Consider the following 27991-nt stretch of genomic DNA (forward strand, 5'->3'; position numbering starts at 1 on the left):
TCCAAGGCTCTATCCAGGGGCCCTTTCCTCTTCTCTCTTTTCCCTCTTTTAGGTGACCTTATCAGCTCTTGCCTCTGAATTTATCATTTTCATGCTGTTGACTCCCAGATCTAGACATCTAGCCGTCATTTTTTTCCTGAGCCCTATGGCTCACCTACCACCACCTATCTATTTACCATTTGAACTAGATTTCCTAGAAGCAACTCCATTGTGTCCAAAACTAGATCTTATTACTTCTCCCCCCAGTCACCCCTCTTCTGCACTTCCTTGTTTATTTTTAGGACAGTATCCTTTGAGTTATCTGGGATGCCTGGATCTTCCTCCTCTCCAATCACTAGCCAAGTCTTTTCCATTCTTTCTTTGTGTCCTCATGCAAGGAACACTTCCATTGCCACCTCCCCTCCCCCTCCAGTTGAAGCCCTCATTGCCTCTGACCTGGACTAAAGCAGGTTTCCCTGTCCCAAGACTCTTCTTTTAATCCACCTTCACAGAGGACGAGGTGATTTTCCTAGAGCATAGATGCTTGATCAACAAACTCTGGCAGCTTCCTATTATCTCTAGGACCAGATACAAATTTTGTGTTAGCTTTAGGGTCTTTCCTGACCTGACTCCCATCTATCTTCCTAATTTCCTCACTCATTATTGCACTTTTGTGCACTCTTATCTTTCCTGACTCATCAGTCATCTTGCTGTTTCTTATAGAGGACTCTGCACATTCCTTGCAGGTAGTCAATCCCCAGTAACTTCCTCTTCATCTCTTAGCTGTTACATGAATGAAACACTCCATCTTTCAGCTCCAGGCATTTTCTTTGACTGTTCTCTATTTCTGGAACTCTTCCTCCTCCACTCTGATTACTGACCTCTAAGGTTGCTTTCAAGTTCCCACTAAAATCCCATCTTCCACAGGAAACCATCCCTAACCTTTCTTAATGCCAGTGCCTTCTTGATTTTAGTTATTCCCTTTTTATCCTATATATTGTTTTGTGTATAGTGTTTGCACGTTGTCCTCTCCCTCTCATTAGACTGTAAACTCTTTGAGGACAGAGCTCTCTTTTGCTCTTTATGTACCCCCCCCCCAGTGGTTTGCATATAGTGGGTACTTAATAAATGTTTACTGAATTGAAATTGAACCTCTTAGAATTTCTGGTTTCTTTCAATGTTTGCTTCAGTTGCCACATCCAATACGAGTTATTTTCCCGAGCCCTCAGTTGCTTGTGTCTCTCCTTTTGGTTATCTTCTGTATTTTTTGTATATATTAACATACTACACATTTCTATCCTTGACAGAATATAGACTTCCCCACAAACATCCTGTGAGCTGTCTTACTACCATCCACCAAAATGTAAGCTCCCCAAGGCGAGGTGCAATTTCATTTTTGTCTTTACATCACCATCACTTATATACCTAATAAATGCCCATTGCTTGATTGCTCCCCATTTTACCAATGTAGAAACTGAGGTTGAGGAGGACTTCCCTACATAGAGAGGGGTTGTGATGGCAGCTGGAAATGTGAACTGTGGCCCTAATGGGAGGTCAGGGATGGTTCATGATGGAGCTGTGAAAACTGAATATGGAGATAAGCGACTGTCTCATTTTGTCAAGAACAGTTCCTGGCAAAAGTGGGCACTTAATATATATGTGTAGCATATGCAGCAGACTGTGGTGGCCATAGACTGAATCTTATGCCCCATCACATCCAGTTACAAACTAATCCCTAAATTCTACCACAGGATTGACTCTGCCCACAGCCTGGGCTGTAGCCCAGGACACAACTTTCCTACTCTCTACCAACTTCAGCCTCAAGTTAACTAACTCATGGACAAATAAAGATTCAGCTTCTGCTCCATAGACCTTTTTCTCTCCTGGAATGTATGTGTATACCATTCACCAAGAGCATCAGAGGGTTCCTTCAAAGGATGTTTCCCTTATGTTCCCTCCCCCCCACCTTAAAACCAGTCTCCCTTGACTCACGCCTCCTTGGCAAATGGCTGAGTGTTTCCCTGTGACCCAGAAGCAAGCCATCACCAACAGCAATAAAGTTCGGAGACGGCAGTCTGCTCTCAGCTTTTTCCCAGAGGGAGAGGGAACAAATGGACCCAATGGGGTGATGACCCATAGCCGGGGAAACATATGGTGACATTCCATCTATATTGGCTAATCTAAGTGGCCATTATAGTGGTGGTCAATTAGCCTTTTTCCTGCCTGTCTTTATTACTGGGGACTGTAAGATAAGTCTAAGAATAGTTTCACTGCTATAGTAGGTATGCTTGATGCATATTAACAGGGGAACTCATATCTGCAATGGTTCTACGTTTTTATTTCAGGTCTCAGTAGGGGCAGGAAACCTTTACTTTTTCACAGGACCAAGGGCCGCCTCTTGGAAGGGGGAGGTTGTGAATTGGTTTTCTTGTAGATGTGACAAAATGTACCCAACATGCTGGGTTTCCTGGGGGAGGGTGGTGGGAGTGAGCAACATAGGAACAAGGAAGCTCTGAGGGCTGGGAGACGGTGGCTAAAGAGACAGTGAAAGCAAGGGTGCCATCTGTTCCCAGGGGTTCTGAATCAAGTGTTAGAAGTTCCGGGGCTTTGATGCCTAAGTGATCTAGGGTTTAGCTAAATAAGACTAGTGCCAAATTAAGATAACTCTGAGGTACCACTACACACCTGTCAGATTGGCTAAGATGACAGGAAAAGATAATGACCAATGTTGGTGTGGGGGGAGGATGTGGGAAAACTGAGACACTGATACATAGTGGAATTATGAACGGATCCAGCAATTCTGGAAAACGATTTGGAACTAAGCTCAAAAAGTTATCAAACTGTGCATACCCTTTGATCCAACAGTGTTACTACGGGGCTTATATCTCAAAGGAGGGAAAGAGACCCACATGTGCAAAAATGTTTGTAGCAGCCCTCTTTGTAATGGCTAGAAAGTGGAAACTGAGTGGATGCCCATCGATTGGGGAATGGCTGAATAAATTGTGATATATGAATGCTGTGGAATATTATTGTTCGGTAAGAAACGATCAGCAGGATGATTTTACAGAGGCCTGGAGAGAACTACAAGCACTGATGCTAAGTGAAATGAGCAGAACCAGGAGATCATTATACGTGGCAGCAACAAGACTATACAATGATCAGTTCTGATGGACGTGGCCCTCTTCAACAATGAGATGATTCAAACCAGTTCTACTTGTTCAGTGATGAAGAGAGTCATATATACCCAGAAAGAGAGAACCTGTGGGAACTGAACATGGACCACAACATAACATTCTCACTCTCTCTGTTGTTATTTGCTTGCATTTTGTTTTCTTTCTCATTTTTTCCTTTTTTCATCTGCCTTTTTCTTGTGCAGCATGATAATTGTAGAAATATATATAGAAGAATTGCACATGTTTATATATTGGATTACTTACCATCTAGAGGAGGGGGGGGGTAGGGAAAGGAGGGAAAACAATTTGGAACACAAGGTTTTGCAAGAGTGAATGTTGAAAATTATCTATGCATATATTTTGAAAATAAAAAGCTTTAATAATAATAAAACTAAGACCACTGCCAGTTTCGCCACAGAACTTCCAGTGTTTCTTTGGATCAGGGAATCTGGCGGGCTGGCTGGCCTGGGATGGGGACAAGCAGGATTGCTTCATCAAACATTACCAGGTCAATTCTTCATGGATGTTTTCTGAAGATCTAGTTAATTAGTGGGCCATCCTGTTTGGAAGGGAATGAATTTGCTTTTGGACATAGGTTCATAATTGAGAAGAGGTGTAGACACTTGTCTGGTCTAACATCCTCACTTTAGAAATGAGAACGAGCCTGAATGGATCACACAGGAAGTAGCACGGCAATGCTTAGATGCAGTAGAGGTGTTCTGGTGGCAACTGGAAAAAGGTGCTAAGTAAAGCTAAAGTGAAAATTGAGCTGCCGGACAAGGATTGGAAAGTGTGGGATAACTCCCAGATGAGGAAGAGTTATCAGAAGCTGGGGGAAGAGACAAAGGCAATCAACATTTATTGAGTATCTACTAAGTGCCAGGTCAGGTGCTAAGCACTTCAGAAAATTCTCATTTGGCTCCTGGTGATTGCTAGAATAGGTCAGAGATCCTGTGCTCGATCCTGGCCACATTTTAGGAAAGTGATTGATAAGCCAGGGGATGTCCAGAAGAAGACTATCAGGATGAGGAAAGGCCTTGAGATCTTGCCATATGAAGAACTGGAGAAGAAAACACAGAGAAGGGGTTATGATAGTTGTCTTGAAGTATTTGATTGGGCCTTTGAGGGTAGCAGAATAGGGTTTGTCCTCTTTGGCTTCGGGTGACTGAAGCAGAAATAACAGATGAAAGTTATAAAAAGACAGATTTAAACTTGATGTCAGAAAAAATTTCCCAGCAATAGAGTTATCTAAAATGTGGGTTCTTTCTCCTTAGAGATCTTCAGTAAAGGCTGGATAACCATGCACGAGCTATATTTTAGAAGGGATTTTTGTTGCCTCCAAAGTCCTTTCAAATCCAGAGATACTGGGAATGAGAGAATAGTTTAGGCTGAATTGTCAGGGCTCAGGTTAAGTATATCTAATGTCCCCTTCAGCTATGCTGTGAGGGAAGGGGAAGAAAGGTTCCCTGTAGGAAAGAGGAGGGGGAAAAGAGAGAGAGAAGAGAAAATGGGGGATTGTTCTGAGCTTGCAGAGGCTGTCCTACTGAGATATAGGGGCATATGAAGCGATTCACTCTTTTCATGCTCCTCATTCTGGATAATGGAGAGAAATGTCTGTAGAGGGAGAATGGGTGCTCAGAAAATCTGGCAAAGCAATGGTAAAATCATTAATACTCATTTAGGCAGGCTTAGCATAGGTGACATTAAAATATGATGGGCTGCTTAGATTGTATTTTCAATTCAATAAAAAAGGGAAAAAGAAATTCCTTTAAAAAAAAGGTAACCCCCCCTCCCCCCAATCACTTTACAAAAGCTAAGTACAGCAAATTCAAATCAGCCCAGACTAGAGGATAAGCTCTGTCTCCAAGATGGCTGAGGGAAAGGTGTCAGGACAAGGGAGCAAGCAGGTCTAGGGTATTTTGTCCAGTAAGGACAGGAATCAAGGTTCGATCTTCCAAAGGGGAATGTTTTAGAAGGGGCTATTAGAAAACATCACCTAGAAATTCCAAAGCCAGTGAGAGGCTCAGCCTTTTAGCTTCCCTCAACATGCAGCCCACTCAGAGCCAGGCAGATGGGACTTGGAACCTAGATCCTGAGCTGGAAGGATGGGGCTGTTTCCACCAGTCCTCCCATGGAGAAGGTTTCTAAACAGAGTTGACCTTTTAAGAGCTCCCTCATCTGTAAAGCAAGCGAGCTTGGGCACTGCCTCAGAATGAGGCCTTTCTGGATCTCCTCTCCCCACACCTTCTCTAGTTATTAGTAGGAACTGGCTTTTCTTGGAAGACTTTATGCTCGATTACTTCAGCCCTGTCTATATTACTCTCCCTTATAATGTAAGTTTCTTGGGGATATAGACGGTTTGGGTATTTTGTCTTGGTGACTTTAGGCTAGCATAGACCTTGCATGTAGTAGATCTCTAATAAATGTTTGTTAAAATGAATTGGAGCCCTCCAAATATCTCTCCTCCCCTCAAGAGTGGGGAAGTGCTCTTGCCTTGTGATTCATTGATCTCGGAGGTAGTCCGTGGAAGGAGTGCTAGACTAGGGAGATCTGGGTTTGAATGTCACACTGGTTGTGTGAAGTTGAGCAAGACATTCTCCTTAGTCTCAATTTCATTTGGAATATGATGATGATAACATTTGCCCTATCAGTACTAATTAAGCAAATATACTGTAATGAAAACAAAATACTATATAAATGTGATTATTAGAATCACACTCATAGTACATAGATTTAAGAGCTGGACAGGATTTTGGAGGTCATCAAATCCACCTTTTACTTTACGGATGAGAAAACTGAGGTTTAATAGAGTGGGGAAATGAATTGCACAGGTAGTAATTCCCCCATCTGAGGGAAGATAGGAACTCAGGGCTTCCTATCTCTAGTGCTATCCACTACATTAGTGGTAGCCAGCTCCACTCACTGGGCAGTGGGAGCGATTCCTAAAGGATCACAGATCCTTCCTTAATCTGTCCTTCCCCTCTGACAGTTTCCTCATCTTTCTTCCTGCTCTCATCTGTTCCTCCTATTCTTTTAACTGCTTCCAAACCAGCCTTTTCCTTTCTTCTTCTTCCTTTAAACATACCTTGACTATGTTCAAAGACAGATTCCTAAAGCTTTCCTAGAATCAGAAATCTGTCCCCAGATGAGTAAGCACCAAAGCAAAAACTGGCAACTAAGAAAGAGGGAGGGAAGAAGGGTGTAGGATTGATTCAGTGCTAGGAAAAAGGGATGATGGATTTTTAACCCTAGGTCACACCATTCACTTGTCTCTCTCCACTCAGAGGAGACTATTGTAGAGAAATGACCCAAAATAACAGAGACTTTGATTAAAAGTCTCTTTTAGGAAAACATTACCAGGATTTTTGTTAGCATTCTTTTTCTTTTTCTCTCTCTCCTTTTTTTTAAATAGAATAAGTGTTTCATAGAAATAGCCCCCTCTCCAGGGAGTGTTTTATCCAGTATGTCACACACACACACACACACACACACACACACACACACACACACCCGGCAGTATGCTCACGCTAAACATCTCAAAGTGAATAGCAAACCAAACTTTCCACCTTGTATCCAGGAGCAGAATATGAGTGGAATGGGATAGGACAGCACAGGATAGAATAGGATAGGATGCCTAGGGCTTATCTGTCTCCTCCATAGGGAGGGTTTAAAGCCTGCATTTGTGGTTGGTAACTGGCTCCCACCACAGAAGGAAGCCACGGTCGGACCTTCCAGCCCAGCCCAGCCCAGCCCAGCTCAGCTCAGTTCATACAAGTTCTGAGTCTGGGGCTCTGAACCGTCTAAGATCTCCTGGAATTGAGAGACCACTCGCCCAAAATGGGAGCCTTCCCAAAACACTTTGCCACACTGAGTGCAGCAATAGAAATGGGATAGGTCTGTTTTCTCCAGCACCCCAAGAGGGATGGTTCTGATCTGCAGGGTGGTCCCATTTTTCAGGGTGAGGGACTCTGCATCCAGGTCTGAGTCTCCTAGCCAGCGGCAGTCTGGGTTATAGGTACAGCCTGGGAGCTGCTCAGGGACCGTTTCTGATAAGGTTGGAGTCTCTGCCTTGGGGCACAGCTCCCATTCCTCTTCAGGACTCTTGGGGCAGCCTGTAAAAACATAATAAAAAATAAACAAATCTAGGAAATTTCTCACATCCAAATGGCTTCATTTAAATCCTACCTTCTCCAAAAAGGTTCCTTGAGCTCAAGCCTTCATCATCCTTGGCTTCTGGACTATTGCTTACTATTTTTATTATTACAATTTCTGATCTATTTTTCATATGTACCAAAATAATCTTCCTAATAATGGATATAGGGTTGATTATGTGATTCTCTTGCTCAAAAACATTCTGCTTTCCTCCATTACCTATAGGATAAAATATAGACTCCTTGGTCTGGGACTTAAGGTTCCTCTTTGCCCCCAATCTGGCTTTAATTTCCCAGCTTTATTTCACTCTATTGCCTTTGACATACATACTTTATGTTGCAGCTAAGCTAGTTTATTTCGCTGTTTCTGGAACTCGTTCTGCTATCTTGGGTCTCTTTGCATTTGTACTCTGTCTACCTCACTGGCATGTATTGCTTCCTCAGCTTTGCTCAGCTACCAGCTTCTCTGGGAAACCCTGTCTCCATGCAGAGTCCTCTCCCTCCTCAAATCTTCCGAGAGCATGTTGTCTAAATCTCTGCTTTCTCTGCCTTTCTGATATTATTCCCACTTGTATATTTATTGTGTCTTCCCTAGGTTAGTCAATTAAACGTTTACTAAGGGTTCATCATTCTATATGTACTGAGTCAGGTGCCGGAGGTAAGAGAAAAGCAGGGTCTGCCCCCAGTGAATTTATGCATGTGTAAAATAGACAAGATACGCATAGATGGAAGGCAAATTTAGAGGGAAAGTCACGAGCATCAGGGAAACTGGGGAAGATCTCATCCATTTTGCCTGTAATAAACATATTTGTGGATGCGTAAGCTCCTTGAGGGCAGGTACTATTTCATTCTTGTCTCCTGTGTCCAAAGCACCTCTTGTGAAAGCGGTATCTGAGCCGAGTTCTGAAGGAAGCCTCCCACCATAAGGCAGTGATGAGCAGGATGAGGGGATAATCCACCCAAAGACAGAGGCAGGAGATGGAGCACTATGATTGGGGCAACAGCAAGTAGGTTAGCATGGCTTCACTACAGATTATGTGGCAGGGAGTAAAGTGGGGGAAAATGGGAAAGGTGGGACGGAGTCAGGTGGTGGAGAATGACCACTACCACCATCTTTCACATTTAATCCTGGTGGTAATAGGGAGCCACTGCAGTTTATTGAGTAGGGTCAAGCTAATGCTTCAGGAAAACTGTTTTGACAGTTCGGAGGAGGATGGCCTGTGTCTGAAAGCCAGGGTCTGATGAGAAGGCTATTTCAGTACTAGAGATGAGGGGGACTGAGGACACCAACTAAGGAGGTACTTTGTGAATGAAGAGAATGGCACTTGCTGGGAGAGGCAGGCGGGACAAGTTTTGATAACTGATTGCACATAGAGTGAATAAATGGGAGTATCAAGGATGACACCAGGTTGCAGACCTGCTGACTAGGATCTGGGTGGTGTGTCTGGGGCCATCTCCGGCCATTCTGATCTATATATCTGGCCATGAACTCGGCCCTCCCTCACTTAAATCCAATTCACTTTCAAGTCATGGCATCGCCTTCCTGACTTCATGGCCCTCTTCCAGAATACAGGACAAACAATGAGCAAACAGTGTCAAGGACAGTAATAGGGATTCCAGATTGGGGGCGGGGTGGGATGCTGGTGGGGGAGAAAAGAGAGAGTGAATTGTTTTGGACACATTGTAAGCTCCCCACGGGCTGTGGCTGTGTCAGTTTTCATCTTTATATTCCCAGTGCTGGAGCACAGCATCTGGCACAAAGCTTTTATTTAATAAATATTTGTGGAATTGGTCTCAATCAGAAGTGAGAAGAACCTAAATGGGGAAAACATCTGTGACAGCTGGATAATGGGACAATGGAAAAGAACATATTGACTGTGGATACTTGGGTTCAGATCCCCCCTTTGATGCTTACTACTAATGTGACATTAGGCATGTGACTTTACGGCCCTAGTCCTCATTTGTAAAATCAGGGTAGGAACTAGATGATATCTGAAGTTCCCTCCAGTTTTAGAGCAATGCTTATGCCCTTCTATACTCTTTGGGTAATGGTATTCACGTGGCTACCCCCTCTTACTCATCTATGCTCCAGACATGCATTTAGCCTGAATAAGCAAACTCATATTATGTTTTTATAATGTTAGTACTACGATATGCATTTCTTTGCTTGGCATTTCTATTGGTTCAATTTCTATTCATACACTGCCTTGTTGGACCCGGGTTGATATCATTAGACTTAGTCACAAATATGGGTGTCTGGTAGTTTAAGTCTGATATAAGTGCTGGGCACCTAGCTGGCACAAGCTCCAGAGCATGGAGCATGGAGCTCGTGTCCATGAGTTCAGATCTGATCTCAGATACTTACTAGCTGTGTGACTCTGACTAAGCCACTTAACCCTGTTTGCCTCAGCTAGAGAAGGAGATGGCAAACCCCTCCTGTATCTTTGCCAAGAAACCCCTAAGTGGGATCATAAAGAGGCTGGCAGGATGGAACATCAACAAAATGCTTTGAAGTGAGTCCTTTCAGAAGATGAACAAAGTAAAGGTGAAGATAGGTGGCAAGTGTTTTTACCTTAGATACTCCACCTCAAGGCAGCAAAGCTGTTTATAAGGGTGCCATGAGTGAAAGAAGAAAATTAACAAAGACCATTATCACAATATAAAATTTGTACTTTCTTTCAGGAAGGTTTATAGCCCTTGGGAATTTAGGATAGTCTAAATTTAGAGACTTCTTGCTAATTAATTTCAGATAGACCAGGTCAGACTAGGAAAGAAATTTTTTTACTAACTATTTCATTAGAAATGGTTTCCTTTGTAATCTTATGTATTATACTTATGCTTTTTAAAAGCATTATTCTGAGAATGAAGCCAGCCAAAGGCCAAACTGTCACAGAGATATAAAATATAAAAAAGGTTAAGAACTTAGCTATTGGTTCCACATATGCAACAATGACTAGACCCTCTGAATTGGGAAGTTATCTTCAAACAAGGAAAGACTCAACACTGCCTCCAAACAGCTTTCAAAATCTTCCTTGCCTTTCCCCTCGATTTCTAAACTGCAGCTATCAGTTGGGGTGAAGCACAGGAGTGCTCTCGGGAGTGTCACCGGGCTGAGGGAGGGTGGCCAGTGCTGCAGTGGGATCAGGGTGGAGGAGACCAGCATAGCTTCCAGATTCAAGTTCTGAAGCAGCAGCCTTGAAATCCAGAAAGATCGCCTGGGAATCAGTGGCAGGCCCAAGGCTCCTTTGTTTCCAAGCCAGCCTCTGAAGAGTTAACTTTGCTAGGATGCTTGGGGGCCAGGACTCTTTCTGGAAGTGACGGTTTTCACCCCCTGCACTGAGTGAGCGCCTGCGTTTGTGCGCCTCGGAGCTTCCAGGAATGCTTGGTATGCTCCTTTCTTTACACTGGGGCTCCCCATTCTCTTCGGTCTGTCCTGGTGATTTCTAATCTGAAAGGAGGGAAGCTACTTCACAGTACTTCCCCTGCATCCCTCCATCTGGGATTGCTCACCCCCCTGCTCCTCTCCCCCCGGAAAAGCCCACGACGTGGGAGGTTCCAATCCTTTCCAAATCCTGTCGGAAAAGGCTGGCCAGGCAGAGGGCTGTCTGGGTGTCCCCGTCTGTTCCCAGCTCTGTTTCCTTTCCTCTAGCTCTCTACTCTGTGCCCTCCCCCCCCACCCCCCCAGTTCTCCTCTGTCCTCTTTTTCTGGCTCTCTTCCTTTCTTCCAGCTCTCTGTCCCATCCCTTTTCCCTCCTCTCCTCCCCTTTTCTCCTCTCCTCTTCTCCTCACTCCTGTCCTCTCCACTCCAGCTCTGGCCTAGCTCAGGCTGAGCTCCCGTTAGGACCTGCCTCTGGACCCTTCTCACTGCCATTTCAGCCAGCCTTCACAGCCCCAAGCGGAGTCCAGCTCTTTGCCTTTCACTCCCAGCCTCCTTTAATTGTCTGCTTCAAAGGGTAGAAAATGCAACATCACTTCAAAGTAACCATTTTTCAATGGGAGCTTGTAAAACTTTTTCCCTCCTAAGACGGGATCCTTTTGAAAGGCTTTTGAAGACACCCGCCCCCTGGTCCCAGCGGTTTGAAAAGGCCACAAGGAGCCCAAGAGCAGGGTGCCAACTAGACAAACAAGCTTACATCGCACACAAAAGTTGCTGTGAAAAGGTCATCAGTTCCTCAGGGCCCAACCCCAGAGGGCTTTTTAAGTGGGGGGTGGGGTGGGAGGAGAGGAAGCAGCCTTATCTATGTGAGAGAGGAGCACACAGCACAGTGGGGCCTTGTGGGGAGTCAAGGCAAGGTGAGCTGGGTGCCTGGAATGTGGGCCCGGGAAGGGGCACCCGCCCAGCCCAGAGGGCAAACTGGCACCGGCACCGGCTCGGGGCCCTCCCCTTGCCTCCCACACTGCCTCAGCCTCACTCTCTGCTCACTCACACTCCATCCTCTCACACACCCTCGGCCTAGCTCCTCTCCTTTCTCACACATATACAAAATGCCTGCACTTGGGAGCCAGAGTCACGGGCAGCCTCGAGGAGGAGGCCCCCAGAGGCTGTGGGCACTTAGTAGAACCAGCCCCCTGCCAGATGGGAGGTGCTCACAGAGTCTCCTTGCTGGGGTCGCTGGAAGTGAAGCTCTGCTGGATGCAGAGTCCCTGACAAACAGGTGAGGTGCCTGGTCATAACCAGAGCAAGGACTCGTCCTCCCAACGCCAAAGTGAAAAAGCCCACATTAACTCCCAGATTAATCAGACGAGGCTGGTTTAAAGGAACCTCACAAAATACTCTGACCCGATCTAAGGGGTCTGGTTTTCCAGACACAGACATTCGCAAAGCTCTCCTCCTGCTCCCACACCTGAGCACCTGTGAAAGGAAGTGGGGTGAGGGATTGGGGGGAGAGACAGACTTCAAGCCAGTGAGTCCAGAAATACTAGAAACCGCACCAGGAAGAGTCCGAGCAAGGTGTGCGGGGGGAAGGGAAGGCCCTCATCCTTCCACCCTGCTCCTATTTAGGGGCAACTTGGGTGGTATCCTCGACCCACCTGCACCTTTGCAATTAGTGGAAGCCAAGAAGTGAAATAAGGACTGCCTGTGGACCACAGGCACCCAGAAAAGAGATGATCTTTGTAAAAAGCATGAGGGCAACACACTTGGGAAAGTGAGTCCTCTCTTCATTGTTATTCCCCTCTCCCTTTAGGCTCTGCAGAGCCCCCTGCCAGCTCTCTAGGCCGAGTTTAGCTCCTTTCCCTGGGAACCCTTTGCAGACTGATCCAGGACACCTCCCTCCCTTCTTCTCCCTATGGCTCCATCTGAAATACACATTTCAGCCAGGATCACACTCAGTCCCGTGCCATTTTATGTGCTCTGTGTAGTGGAAAAGGCTCGACCCTGGAAGTGGAGCCATCCACATCAGATTCACCCCTGATCTGTGAGGGCTTTAAGCTGCTGCTGCTGCTGCTGCTGCTGCTCCTCCTACTTGGCTCCTGCTTCTTTGCTACCTTTATTATAATTCTGTTAATTTATAAAATTGTACCTTTCTGCTACCTGGCCTCAGGGCCCAAGTGTGGCATTCGGTATAAATAGACTTCAAAAGGTCCTCAGTAGAACAGCCAGCTTTAAAAGGTTGGTTATAAAGATGCATTTTGTACTGTGCCCTGGGGGAGTGTGGAAGGGAGTCAAGCAGACCAATCTGCCTCTCCGAGGACCTCAACTGTTGGCAAAGGTCAGCGTGGGGGTCACGTCCCTCCCCAGGAGTGAGCACCCCCTTCTGCCTCCACTTCCCCTGCAATACTGTTCTTGTATACTGGGTGTAGCCCTGCAGTGGAGGACAAATTCCCCGAGTGCCCAAGGACTGTTTCTTTCTCTGCAACTGCCAGCACCCAGTCTTCCACACACTAATAAATGTTGAATTGAATTGAATATTAGTTTAGCGTTTAGAGCTTAGAGCAGGTTGGATTGATTTAGAACCAGCTGCTTACAAGACCCACATCTGGGGGCTCCTGCCTCTCCAGGCCCCCAGAGCTCCACTCTGAGGAGGAGATGTGATACATTGGAAAGAAAAATAACAACAATAATGATGATAACTGACATTTACAGGGTGTTTTCAATATTTCATCTTGGTGGACCCTCACAACAATCCTGTGAAGTAGAGGTTACTATTATCCCTATTTTACAAACAAGAAAGACTTTGGGGCCTGAGCTTTGGGCACTGAGCCCCCTTTAAATCCTCTGCTTCTAGCCATGGCCACAGACTGAGCAACCAGATCTTTATCCTAGTCCATAAATCTAATCTAGCCACTGACCATAGACACAGTTACTCTAATCCCTTTAGCCCTCTGAAAAATATCATTGATCTCCTAGGTGAAGAGGGCTCATAGAAACGATCACAGCATTTACCACTGGAAGGAATTCAGCAGATATCTAGTCCAAAGTCATCACTTTACATTTCAGGTACTAAGGCCGCCAGAGCCTTAGTGACTGGCCTAAGGACATACAGGGGGGTGTGTATGCTGGGGATTCGGGAACAGAATCCAGAGTTAGCCCCCGTCCCACAGTATCACAGTATCTTGTAGATGGCTCCCGGAGCTTCTCACCGTGACTAAAATCACACTGTGCCCATTTCCTGTGTGACTGGGATAAGGAAGTACCCTTTCCTCACAGGGAACAGTGTCATCCTTGTGGTATCTCGTGCCCTGAATCGGCACCCTCTACCTTGTAGCTGATAGGAAGGCAGGACCCCAAGGCTTGCTTTGGCTGCCGCCCTACCGCTGCTGAGGCATGTGGTTAAGTCCCCAGGCAGTGAGATACCCACTGAACGGGGAACCCATCTTTATACTTCTCCCTAGATCTGCAATGCCCATATATCCCAAAGTACCCTGCCAGGCACTTGACCTACTTGGGTGATCCTGGAGTAGCAGAACCTGGACTATAAAAGACTGCATGGGTTGGAAAACACACCTAAGGAACATTCTTGGAGCTCAAAGGTCTCTGGGAAACAAGTTCTTGGTTTGAGATTGGATGATAAGGAAAGTTACAAGGCTGAGAAATTGTCCTGGCTACAGGTAGGCAGGGAAGGTGGCTGCTATCTGTCACAGATATTCCAGATAAGACAAGGAGGACAAAGGAGCGGGATTGTGCAACACCTTCACTGGGAAAAGGGGCAGGCAGAGATCTTTCAGCAGTTTTCGGCTTGGGCCCAGGGAAGGATTGGGTAGGGCAGGGAGAACTGAGGTGGGCATGCACTTTACTAAGTCTACAGAAAAGCAGGCCATAGCGAAAAGTTCAAACTATCACAAAACATTTTTGAAAAAATTGTCTTAGTTAAGTCCAGGAACACAAAATAAAAAGCATCAACTGTCTACTTTAATTGCTCTTTCTGCATGCACATGTGGGTGCACACACACAGGATGCTGCTAAAATGATTTACAAGTTTGAAAAACAGTGATTAGTAAAGCAGAGAAGTTCATTCAGCTGAGCTCTGAGGGGTAGGAAGGCAGACATGGTCAGACAGTCTCGAGGCTTGAACCAGCTTCATTTCAATTCAATAAATATTTGTTAAATAATGTGTTCAAGGCGCTGGAAACCCAGAGACAAAAAAAAAAAAAAAGAGTAGCTTTCTGCAAGAAATTTATGTGGCTTTTTCTCTCATGCTGAGACTGCTTGTGCTTAACATGAGAATTCAGATTAAAACAGGGCTTTCACTGCAGAAGTGATTGGTCCCTAGTGCTGCTGGAGAATAAGGACAGGGATGCAAGGAGAAGATGAGAAGGACAGGCGATGATCACCCAGATAGCAGAGCACATAGCTGCTGAGCGTATGAGGACCTCCCCTCTGGGGATGCTGGTGCTCTACTTGAACCTCTCTCAACATTGAGGGAAACCCCGGCAGAATGTATCCTGTGTGTTCTTGTTTAGCTTGTGAATCTGTGCCCACACTGCCCTAGGGTGCCAGATCACAGAAGATACCTGGAAAAGTGGATTCTGATGATCTGGTGTCTAAGCTCTGAGTGCTGCCTCCCTGACCACAGGCTGTATCTGGGGCAGAGCTAGTCGAGGGGCCCTGTCGACAATTGCTCCCCATTACTGTTTATTTATACCAGTAATTAGCAAAGTAAACTTTTAAAGGTTTTATCCTATATTACAAACATGAACTTTTCTACATTATAAATATTAACTTCAATCAGGGGCCTGAAGTAATGAGATTTTGTCCTCCTTGATGCCTCCTTTTCATTTCTACAGAATACTGTATACCACCTGTTTAAAATTCTCATTTCCTTAGGCCTGGACTATTGAAGAAATATCCTAACTGGTCTTAGCATTCTAATCTCTCCCCTTCTACATCTTCAGTTCTTCCTATATAATGCTATCAGACTCATCTTGTGCTAAAGGCTCTAGAGTGGAGCTTGGCTGCAAGTATCTTCTCAGATACTCGTAGTATCATAATGGGCAAGGCCTAATCTTATTTGAACTTCAATTTCTCCATCTGTAAAATGAAGTGATGATAATACTTGTACTTCACAGGGTCATTGTGGGATTCAAGTAAGATAATATATATAAAATATTTTGCAAATTTTAAAATGCTATATGAATGTCATCTTGTTATCATCATCATTATCAACACCATTGTCATTTCTCTCCACTGTTCAGAAACCTTATGTGGCTCCCCATTACTTAAAAATAATCCCTATATTTTTAGAGTGCATTATAGAAATCAAACACTTTCATATCAATTATCTCATCTGACCCCTATGAGCAAGGACAAATATTATTTCTTTTTTATACACAAGGAAATCTAGATACAGACAGAAATGATTTGCCAATAGTCATTCATTTCCCTTTTGAAAAGTGCTTCAGGGCCTCTGACTGACTCAGACTCTGGACCATGGTATCTACAGCTTATGCCATGGAGGTTCTTGTCTCCCCAAGAGGGGATGCTTTCCTCTCTATTCTCTCTAGCAAAAAGATGGACTTCACAGATACTGATGACAATTTTCAGTGCCTAAGGAGGGGCTAAGGGCCAAGGGGCAGGTAGAGGACCTAGAAGAAGCAAGGAGAGGACAGGTGAAGGGAGCAGATTCCCAGAAGTTCCTGTCTTCCCAGTTCTGGGTTGAGACAAACCCTAAACACAAGTTAGAACTTGCTGTCCCATGAGCCTCCCTGCAAATTAAACTGCTATCCTTGGGAGCCAAACCAGTAAATATACTGACTGACAGAGGTAACTTAGACAGATTTTTCCTAGTTTTAAAGTGGTTTCTGGGCTGAACTATTGCAGAAATCTATCAGTTCAGGGTTCTTGGTTAGGGAGGAAGAAAATGATACCTTTCCCAAGACTATTAGCAGGAGGAGGAGGTGCCTATCCTGGCTCCCCAGTAGCTTGACTGAGTAAGCCTGTATGGGACAGAGAAGAAATAGATGGCTCAAAGGGTCCAAGGATCGGTGCCAGTGGGAGATGTTCTGCTTGGCTGTATGCCCAAGGCCTGGCCACAAGGAGCTGATGAGTTTCTCTTTCTACCAAGGTTCATACAGTATATAGACACTATATCAAAAGCTATTCTAGATAAATGGATAGAGAGGTGTGTGTACATACATACATACATACATACATATTGCATCAAAGTGCTTTGTAAATTGTAAAGTGCTACAGAAATGACATCAACTATTTTTTACCCGATACACGGTAACACACTCACATGTCCTAGGGCCAGGGAAAGATTCTTAAAGTGAAGCCAGACTAACCCAGAGCGCAGCAATTTCAGAACAAGAAGCAGAGAGATGAAGGGATGGATGAATGAATGAATGAAAGTGACTAATGACAGAGGCCACACAACACAGCCCCCTAGAGGAGACAAGGACTACCAGGGCTGCCCCGGAGTACAAAAGCCTCCTCCTGGAACCAGCCTGCTCCCAGGGGATGGTGACAAACACCGGGCAATGTGGCCTATGCCTTTCTGACAGCCCAGAGAATGCCCACAGCTTACTTCTCACGGATCCACTCCTGTCCTATTATCAACTGACCAAGCATTTCTGGTAGGAGCTAGGACTAGGATTTGAAAACTGTCTGTGGAGGAGACTTTGGTGGCCTTGGCTGGGGGGAAGGAGATAACTGAGGCTGGGCAGTGGCAGGGAGGAGGCAGCTGTTAGCTAATACCTTCCTCATGTTTTTGCTTGACCCTACTTTTGTTTCCAATCAGTCACCTGCCAGGGTAACCACAAGATCACCAATTTAGAACTGGAAGGGACCTTGAAAGCCTTCTAGTCCAGCTCGTGAATTTTTCATGCAAGAAAACTGGGTCCTTAAGAGGTTAAATGACTTATCCAAAGTCACAAGAATGGTATGTTGTGAAGCTGGTAATAAAGATTTGAACTCAAATCCTGATTCCAAATGGAGCTCACTCTCCACTGTCCCTAACTCCTTCAATGGTTCCTGCCTTGAGAGAGTTTCAGTTTGGCTGGAGGTTTGCACCCAGTGGGGCAGAATCAGGCCCAGGCCCAGGCCCAGGCCCAGGAAGCCTTTGGGAGAAGTGATGGGAAAAAGGGATGGGAATGATGGCAGAGGTGTCCTCCCTCCCAGCAGGACTCCCTTTTTCTCCTCTTTTGTCACAACCTGGTCCAGTGTGGGGCTCTCAGGAAAAGACTGGGGACAACTGTGCCAAATGCTAAGAAACAAATGGTCACCCTGGGATCATTGGAGAGACCCAAATGTTCTTTGTGTAGAAACAGAGCTTGTGGGGTAGTGTACTTGAGGGCTGGGGGAAGGGCATTGAGCATTGGCCCTTGGATAAACCCAGTACAAGGTATCTACGCTTTGGATATATTCAACCTCCTTTCTTGTGTCTGTGTGGCTTAGGAGGTTTACAGTCAGAGCTCTCTGGGTCTCTGAATCTATTTCTATTTTTGCTGTGAGTGAGGTTTGGAGGAAGGATCAATCCTGTTTCATCTTACTCTTCCTCTGAAATTTTGGAGGCAGCCTGGGAACGGTGATTCTCCTGTCTCATCCTTTACGGTTACTACTAATCCTTTTTTTATGGAAGATGTAATTCAATAATGTGGTAGAGAAGTGGCTCCCAAGTCTTCAGAGTTTTCACACAGAGGAGTTAGGAATGCGTTTTGATTTTTAACTCCATCAAATAAGCTGCCCTAGCTTCCTCCATGACACCTGATAACTGCACTCATGCCCTTGATCCAGAGTTCCATTAGGAATGTTAATAGAAGAGCTAACACGAATGTAGTACTTCAAGGTTTGCTTTATATGGAAGAGCCCTTGGTCCCTTCAGCAGATCTCAGTTTTCCTTTGTTTATTAAAATGCACTGAGCTACTTTCATCTGATTTCCAAAGCATGACAGAGTGGAGTGAGGATGGGTTGTCAGGGAACCGGCAATTCAGTCATACAAATATTAACTTCTGTGGCCGTGGGGAAGACACTTCTCTCTTGGTCTGGGTTTCTTCATCAGTCAGATGAGGGGATTGTCCTGTGTGATCTCTAAGGTGTCTCCCAATTTTCAGCCCCAAGATTCTGTGATCTACTAAGCATCTCTCTCAGCAAGTCTGGGAGCCCAGGCACAGGGTTCAGGACTACACCTAACGAAGAGACGCTCCTAGCTCTCTCCCATCCAAGGTCACACATCTCTTCTTCATGCCCCAGACCCCTTGCATGGACCATCATGAAAAGAACTCCCTCCCCCAAGAAGAGCTGTCTGGGCTTGAACACTTTCTTAGAGAATGAACACAAGTCCAAACAACCTGGGTGGAAAGTGTGCCCCAACCCTGGGAAAGCTCTTGGTGCCCCAGGTGCAAAATGCAAATGAACGATTAGATAACAATTAATTGTCCCTTTAATAACACACCAGCTTTGCCATAAAACAAAAGCACTGGAGCAAGGGTAGGAGGGCAACCAGTCTAAGCTCCCTACCTGGCCTCTCATTGTTGGGGCAACCAACTTGCTGGTAAAGCTACAGGAGAACACAGGCCCTAACTAGAAATTGTATAATGGGCAGCTGGAGAGGAATTTCTGTTTTTCACCAGACTCACCTACTGCTGTTTTAGTTTTTGACTGGAAACAACATTTTTCATAGAACTACTATGAAATAAGACAAGGATCCTAGCTCCTAGTAATGGGGCAGTAACAATAAGGGAAAGGTTCCTTCCTCTCCCATTTAAAAATCAAAAACATGGAAGATTTGGGGTAAGTTTCAATTAGAAGCATAATTATATGGAATTTCTTTTCCAAAGGGAAGGAGAGTTTCATAGTTTCCAGGCCATGAGGTAGGATCTCAGATCCTATTCACTGAAATGGAAATAATTTAATCCTTAAATCCTGTCTCTCTTAATCATCCTTCTAAGTCAGACTCTACTCAAAATAGCTGAGTTCATACTAATCTTCTCTAGAAGTTCCTTAAATTAGAAAGACTTCAGACCTGGAATGTGAGATTTTTCAGAGCAAGTGAAAATCCTTGTTTCAAACTCTTGCTCTCCCTCTCCACAACTAACTATAGCTCTACTTTGGGGAAGCACCATGTCTAAGTGTCCTTCTGGTACCCATACTCACCACTGCCAAACTATGGGAACAGGTTGGCACAGGGAACAACCAATGCTTTCCATTTCTGGTCATTGGAATGAAGGACCTTTCTATTTTTAGTGTGATCAGTTTAAGAATTTATAAAATGGCTACCCTGTGGAAAGGCACTGTGATAGATAGGCATTGGGGATCTGAGACAAAAAGCTACCCTCAAGAAGCCTACTTTTAAATTAGGGGAATACACATTTATAAATAGGTCAGACTACACAATGTAATTTGAGGAGAGTTAGAGCACTAATAGCTGAGAAGATCAGTACAGGTTCATTTCAAGAGGTGGCTTGCATGTAAAAAGTTAAGACTTCTGAGAGGTTGAGATGAGGAGAGGAGAAAAGCATCTCAGTCATGAGAGACAGCCTTTGTAGAGTCAAGAAGGAAGAGTCAAATCTCTATGTGGAGAATGCTTGTTTGGGTATAATACATAATTCGTGAAGGGGAGTAATGGGTAACCTTTCTGAAGTCAGATTAAGGATTGAAAGTGGATGAGTTTGCATTTCTTCAGGAGAAGGGATCTATTGATGATTTGTGTGCTAGAGATCAAGGTCAATTTGAGATAGATTATTTTGATAGCTAGGTGGAGTGGGGAGGTTTACTTTTGGAGACACTAAGAATAGGGCCTGAACTGGAGTGCTGGCTGTGTGAATGAAGATTTTTGGGGTAGCAGAATCAATGAAATTTAGCAAGTAATTAGATATGGAAGGGGGAGGGTCATGAGGAAGAGACGAGAATATAGGATGACTTTAAAGGTTATAAACCTAGGTGATTGGAAAAATAGTAATACTTCAGGAAAAAAGAAAGTCTAGAAGGTTGGGGGTATGGAAGGGAAGAAGATAATGAATTCTATTTAGAGATGAGTTTGAAATGACAATGGGACATTCTGGTGGAGAAGTCTAGAAGAGATTAAAATTCAAGAGAGATTAGAGCTAAATATATAGATTTCAATCAATTAATTAATATATTTATTTAGTTCCTGGGGGGGGGGGGAAGAAACACAATTACCCTCCCCCCCCCACAAAAAAAGACAATCCCTGTCCTCCAGGAGTTTACAATTCCTAAGGGAGAAAACTACATACAAAAGGAAGCTAAAAAAGCAGAGTTGGGAGTTAGGGTTTAGAAAGGGGCCTTGGGGCATAGTGGGGAAAAAAAGAAGTCTTCTGTACACATATGGTAATTGAACATAAGAGAGATAATAAGGTAGAGAGAGAGAGAATTAGAGATAAGCAGATAGCCCAGGATAGAGCTCCATGGAACAGTCCTGGAGTGATAATGGGTAGGAGATGGATGAAGATCCAGCAAAAGAGACTGAGAATCAGGAGAAAGCAGAATATGAAAGCCAGGGAGTTAAGAATATCTAGGAAGAGGAGCTTGTTGAGAAAAGATTTTTAGCAATGCTGGAAGAGACAGCTTTGGTCCAGTGGTGGGCTTGGAAGCTTGACAGGGCTTAAGAAGTCAGAGAAGGTGGGAGAAAGTGTAGATAGATTTTCCTGGTAATTTGGCTCTTGGCAATGACAGGGAGTGACCCCTGCAGATGGAAGGGAAGCAGGCAGTGGATTAAGAGGGCCTGAATTTCCTATTCACTTTCTTCCCTCCACCTTCCATCTGAAGAATTTAGACTCTTGCTTCACCCAGAAGTTGAGGTCATTTGCATTGAAACCCCCTTCTTCTGCTTTCAAAATTCCTTGATGTCATTCCTGAATCTCTCCACCTCTGCTCCATTTTCTCCTGTGATGAGGCAGCCCTTCTCCTTGTCAAGATCAGTTTCCACTTCATCTCACTGCCTCTTTTCTTCTTCATTAGATTGCTTCCTCAGTCATTTCCCCTTCCTCAATCTTCAGTCTCTCTCTAGTTTTCTTGCTGCCTACAAATCTGCTCTAATCTCCCTCTGCCTCCACCAGCCCTTGATGTGTATATATCCTGAGTACTAACTACATTTCACATTCAAATCTCTAGGTGGCCTTTACTTATTCCTCTCTAGGTACAGCTGGTTGGCTTGGTGAATAGAGGGCTAGGCCAGGAGTCAGGAAGACTTGAGTTCCAATCCTGTCTCAGATATTTACTAGTTGTGTGACCTTGGGCAAGTCACTTAATTTCCTGGAGAAGGAAATAGCAAACTGTGCATGGATGGGAGGGCCCTGGGGTCACAGAGAACAGAATACAGCTGGTAGCACTTTCCAACACTTCTGAGAAATTGCTCAGCCTTCTGTAATCTGGTTTCCAACATCACTGAACTGAAACTGCCTTCTTCAAAGTTAGCAGCAAGCTCTTCATTGCCAAATCCAGTGGCCTTTCTCAGTCCCCATCATCCCTGACATCCTCATTCCTGTCTGGGGGCTTCCCTGCTTCGAGGGCTCCCTAAAGCCTCATCTTCTACAAGCCGCTCTTTCTGATCTCTTTAATTTGGGGGCCTCCCCTCTGAGAGCACTCCCAATTTATCCTTAATCCTGTTTGTGTATAGTTGGGTGCCCACTGTCTCTCTCATTAGACTGAGTCCTTTGGGAGCAGGGTCTGTTTTTAACCTATCTTCCCATCTCCCAGTGGTTGGCATGATGTCTGACATATAGTTGGCACTTAATAATTGCTTATTGAGTGACTGTAGATTAGGAAAGTCAGATGAACAGTTAATTACTGAAGCATGAAAGCGTCCTCTGCTTCCTCAAACTTTCCTGGGGCACACTGTCTCCTGAGCTTTCCTGTCTCCTTGACACTGTACCTTGGATCCTGCTTACTTGTGCACACATTGAAAATTTTTTTGTGCCTTTCTTTTCTCATTCATAAAATGGGCATGAAAATACTTTCACTGTCTTGTAGAGTTTTGGGGAAGCACTTTGTAAGCAGCATACATGTTGCTTTCCCAGTGAGAATTGGGCAAGCCTTCATGAGGGTGAGTAACAGGCTGGACAGAGGCCTGAGCATGGCAGCTGGGGGAGTCTGAGGAACTCAAGAGGGAATCAATGTCACCTGGACTAAAAGCACAGACTCCGGACCCAGACACCATCCACGCTTGCCAGCTTATTCACCTGTGTCGTCTTCCCCCGACAGGTAGCCACTAATCTTCATCAAGTGTCTGATCTTCTCCTTGGAGATCTTCAGGTACTTGTCACAGTTACATACCTATGGAGACCAAGGCGGAGGGGTTAGATGGGATGTTAAGGAAAGTCTGGGAGTATCCTGGCTGGCAGACAAAGCCACAGGCTGAACACGCACAAAACCAACTTGCCGCTAAGTAGTAGCCCCTTCCCCTTTCTAGGCCTCAGTTTCCCCATCTGAAAACGCGGGGAGCCTGGCTGAAAAAAACCTTTAAGGCTTCTTCCAGCTTTAACAAGCCAATTCTCTCTGCGTTCCTCCAACACTGTAGAATTTGCCTGTCCGGCTCTAGCCAGCCCTATGTGGGATTGTTTCACCGCAGTCCAACCCACCCCCTTCCCTTCCTTTTTGGGTTCAGCGGCCCCTTTGCTGTGCCGGATCCTCTACCTTGGTCTTGGTTCACAAGCCCCCCACCTCCTTGGGCAGGTGCCCATCCCCCAGCACTGCAGCCTGTCTCTGGGGTTCCACAGATTTAGTCACTACTCGGAGTAGGAGGTCAGGGCACACGGAGGCAAGTCATCTCAAGGGGACCGGGCACAATGGCAGCAGAGACAAAAGTAGAGCAAGAGGGACCTGAACAAGAAGCCGGCCCTGAGTGTGCGGCCTCGCTGTGCTCCTCAGAGGCCCCACGGCCTATGCCGGCCACAGGGGGCACATGTGCTCTAGGGGACACGACTCACTTTCTTGTGGGTCCGAGCTCTGCTAGGAGCCGAGAGGAGACTCTCAGGAAGGGAAATCTCCTAGCAAGAGAGGGAGGAGGATGGAGGGAGGGGTGGGGAATGGCTGGGAGCAAGCCCAGCTGGTCTCTTGTTCCGTCCTTGGAGCCCGGCTACCATGTGACCAGAAGATGCTGGGGCTTCTGTGGGCAGGGGAGTAATGAGGAAGCTCCCTGGGGAGTGGGAGCCCTGGTGACTGCCCATGATGGCGAAGAGGGCTTATGGGCCCTCACTTCCCTGCCACACCCTTCTCCCACAGGCCCTAAGAATTGCAACACTTGTGATGCTGCTTCATTGTGTGACCGTGTAACAGGGTGACTTACTGATGCAACTGACCTCCCACGCACTCAGGGGCTGGGGCAGCTTTTTCGGGGGAGAGGGAGAGAGGCAGGGAGCAGCTGGGCTGTTACCTTTGGATTCCACGTTCTGCTTAATGACTGAACAGGGACCTCTGTTCTGCCTGGGGTCCTGCACCGGGCAGGCAGGCAATCATGTATTATAGCCGCTTCACCCTCCCCTCCGGCTAGGACCTGTATCACTGCACCCAATTCTAAGGTCTGCCTTCTAATCCACTGGACACAGGTGTGACTGTGGGGTTCTTAAATACCACTTCCAATTAGGCCCCTTCCCTTTCTGGGGCCCTAAGTAGCTCTCTGGTATTCTCACCCCCCCAGCTGCAGATCAGGGGGTTTGGTAGCCCTTCCCAGGATGTCTCAGCTTGCCTGTGAATCCTTTAGGTTGCTGGCTAACCATTTCTAGGAATCAACCGGCCAAGCCTCCTTTGGCCCCTGTTGGCCTTAGTCGGGGAAGCACAGCTGGATCTCTCTCCCTGGAGCACCAAATTGGCTGCTAGCAGACCCGTGACCTGTTGACGGGGTACAGTAGGGGGAGGACCTATAGCTGGGGAGGGAAAGCCAGATCTTCTGTGCCTGAGCCCCACCCCCACTCCCTGTCCCACTAAAGGGCTTGTTTCCCCCTGACCTGTCATGTTAAGATGAGGCGTGGGGGTGGGGAAGGGGGGAAGGGCCTTGAGAAGGAGGTGCTGATACAATTAACACCAAATTCATGGGAACATTCTTCCTTTTCTCATTAAGGATGATGACACAAAGGCTTCTCGGTGGGAAAATATCTGAAGGGGCTGGGAGACACCTCCTAACTCCATGGCCTGCCGGTGGCTATCTAACCAGTGGGGAGAGGGGAGTTTGTATGGGAGTACACATAAATAGTCCTGGTGGCTAGACTGAGGTAGCCTGCAGGACAGATCTGCCGGCAGCCCCCTTCTCTGCCTAGTTTCATTCTCAAAACCGAGCCCAGCAGCAGGGTCAAAGTTGGCCTGTCTCACGCTTCCCTCCCCGGATCTGCCAGCCATTCCGAGACCTCCTCCCCTCGGTGACCTCCCTGACACTGAAAGAGTTCTATGGGCAGAGTGAGCAGCCAGGGGCCAGCACAGGGGCCATGGTGGTAATAAGCGCTAAGGAGAAGGGGAAGTGGGGTGGGGAGCCCTGATGTACAAGAAGGGAACAGGGAGCGGGAGGAGACGAGAGCTTGTAGCTCTGCCTTTTGCATGATTCCTCTCTGTGGGGAAGGTGCGAGCCCCTGGTCCAGCAGCATGGACCGGGTGCCCTCAGAGGCTGAGCAGGGCTGTGCTTTGGCCCCAACTCCACGCTGGTCCCAGGACTTAAGTGAGTCGGTCAAGGAGAGAGCGAGCAAGACCAGCTGTCATGTGCCGAGGGAGCGTGTTCCCGGGGGAGGAGCCTTGGGTACCAGCTCACACTGAGTCACCGGGAGCTCCCAGACCAAACACTCATTGCCCATTCTGAAATGGGCTCTGGCTCAGTCATCCCCACCCCTCGGGAGTCACAGGTAGTGGTTTTCCCACGGCAGCGCCGCTGCGGCCTGGGAGTGGGAACTAGCTGGCTCCGGGATGTTGGCTGGGGGACCAGGGTCAGCCCGGCCTCAGGTGACAGCACTATGGGTCTGGGCCTGTACCAGCCAACAGGCAGTGCAGATCTATTTCAAAAGCTTGAAAAGCAAGTTCTTCCCTGCTCAGGGAAGAATTTAGTTCTTTAGTGGCTTCCTGACTTCCTCTTAACTTTCATACCTTGACTCTGCTGTGGATGCGGGGAGAAGCCTTGGGTAGGGGCTACTGAACCTCCAACTATGAAAATCATTTGGAGATGAGAACGCTTGCTTTTTGCCTATTAGTCTGCACACCTAAATTACTCTTCCCTTTGTATGCTCAATTCCCAGGTGATTCAATGAGTCTTGAAATAGGTTTTTCTCTGAGAACTTCCATGGGGGACCCCTTCATCTCTACTCTTTGCCACCTCTTTCCCTCAAAGTTTTCTCTCTTTTATTTTCCTCATTCTGAATTCAATTTGGTAAATATTTCTAAGGCACCTATGATGTAAAAAGTACTGACTGAGTCACCTCTTCACACCTTTGTGTACGTGATCAGAATGGGGACGGTTGCAAATACAACACCAGAGATCCCTAATTCTGAAGAAGAAACAAGGAAATGTCATTGGTATTGCAACCAGCAAATACCATGCCAAAGGACAGACAAAAGGTTTCTCTTTCCCCACCTGAAGTCTAGACTAGTAGGAGCCCAGAAAATGATTCTCACATCAGTAAGAATGGGAAAGGGGGTAATTTCTCTAACAAGGAAGAATTCTGCACAGCCTTGGAACAGATACTTAAACTTTCTGCTTCACAAGAGTGGAATTCACTGTCTTCTATCTCAGCTGCTCTACTGATTAATCAATCAATAAACATTTATTAAATGCTGGCTATGCACCTGGCACTGTGCTAAGCCCCTGATCAGAAACAACAACGATGACAATAATAATTCACATTTCTATTATGCTTTGAAATTTATAGAATATTTTTTTTCTCACAAAGTATAGTAAGTATATAGTAATAGCTTTATCATACACATGAGGAAAATAAGGCTCAGGAAGGGTAACTTGTAGTTGAGAATGATTTCAAAAGTGTGAAAGGCAAGTTGGTCATACAGTGGTTCAATATGATGACTGGGATTTGAGTCCAGATCTCCTGGCTCCAAATTCAGTGTTTTTCTCATTCTACCCTTCAGCAACATGGCTCTAAACTAAGAACAATATACTTGAACTTGTGGGAACAGTGTTGAGGTTACCCCTGGGCATCAAGGTTATTGAAATAAAATCCTACATTGCCTGGAGCACCCATGCTTTGACCATCAATCATTCTGTCTCCCAAGAGAATCATTCTCTTCCTTCCTCCCTCCTCTCTGATTCATCATTGGCTCTTCCTCTTTCTCACCAGGCAGGTGGGGTAAGTAAGACCTAGGAAGGAAGGGCTATTCCAAAGCACCTGAGAGCCTCAGACATGAAGCAATCTGGTCTGGGTCTCAAAGAATGGGCAGGTACCATTCCCATGAATACTCCACCATCCACTGCTTCATCTTGTTCCCTGCTTCCTGCATGTCTCCCCAGGGAGCTTATGTGCTTCCTTATGGCTCTCTATTTGATCTTCTCTTATCTCCCCTACTTATATCCCATCATGAGCCTGGGCACACCACAGTACACCATACTGCTGAAATGAATTGATGATTATGAGGATAAAGATAGTGATGGTAAAGAACATTTGGCTGATCTGGTCAGGCAGGCATGGGACTGACATTACATCATATAGATGCCCCCGGAAAGCATCTGGCCCTATCTGGTTGACCCCAGATAAACAAGCAGGTAAGTTTCTGGGAAAGAGTTCTCAGTCTGGTGGTTCTCAGGCTATGTGTCTATCTGCCTCACTCCTAAGGTTCTCACGAGAAGGCAGCAGCACAGAGCTCTAGAGAAATGATGCAGAAAGCAGGACCTTATCACCAGCTGCTTCCTGATTGGGGAAAGCCCCGGTCTAAGGCTGGAGGCCCTGGATTCTCACCCCTCAGGGACATCCCATCAAATCAGATCAAGAGAGCCAGGGCAGGGCTCTGCCAGATTCCTGCTACTCTCTTTTTGGGGGCTGAAAGGAGCTTAATAATAAAAATAAAATCATGGTTTTAATATGAAAAGTTAAGAAAGAAGACTTTTCAAATCCATGATCCATGTTATATCAGTCTCAGCTATGTTTGTTCCTTTTCCTGTGACCACCTCTTCCAGGGAGGGCAGCAACAGGATAGACAAGATATAAAATGCAAATAACACATTATTTGTAGAGTCCTTGTACAAAGGACTTTTTTGGACAGTAATTCTGTGAAGTAAGTAATGAAAGTATTATTGCAAATAGGCAGCACAGTGGATAAAACCCTGGGCCTGAAATCAGAAAAGCCTGAATTCAAATTTGACCTCAGA

At 45.8% G+C, this 27991-nt stretch overlaps 1 protein-coding gene across 9 annotated transcripts in view; it reads right to left on the reverse strand.

Annotated features, from left to right (window-relative positions):
* Positions 1-3503: 3503 nt before the first annotated feature.
* Positions 3504-27991, reverse strand: part of EXD3 (exonuclease 3'-5' domain containing 3) — a 428763-nt gene continuing 404275 nt past the window's right edge. For all 9 annotated transcript variants that reach the window (XM_031951937.1, XM_031951943.1, XM_031951935.1 and 6 more), the window contains 2 exons: positions 22881-22974; positions 3504-7264 (listed from right to left, as the gene is read on the reverse strand). In XM_031951937.1, coding sequence (XP_031807797.1) covers positions 6909-7264; positions 22881-22974 — 450 coding nt within the window. In that variant the 3' untranslated portion in view covers positions 3504-6908. The remainder of the gene's footprint in view (positions 7265-22880; positions 22975-27991) is intronic.

Source organism: Sarcophilus harrisii, chromosome 2 (genome assembly GCF_902635505.1).
Source record: "Sarcophilus harrisii chromosome 2, mSarHar1.11, whole genome shotgun sequence".
In the NCBI taxonomy this organism is placed as follows: Eukaryota; Metazoa; Chordata; class Mammalia; order Dasyuromorphia; family Dasyuridae; genus Sarcophilus; species Sarcophilus harrisii.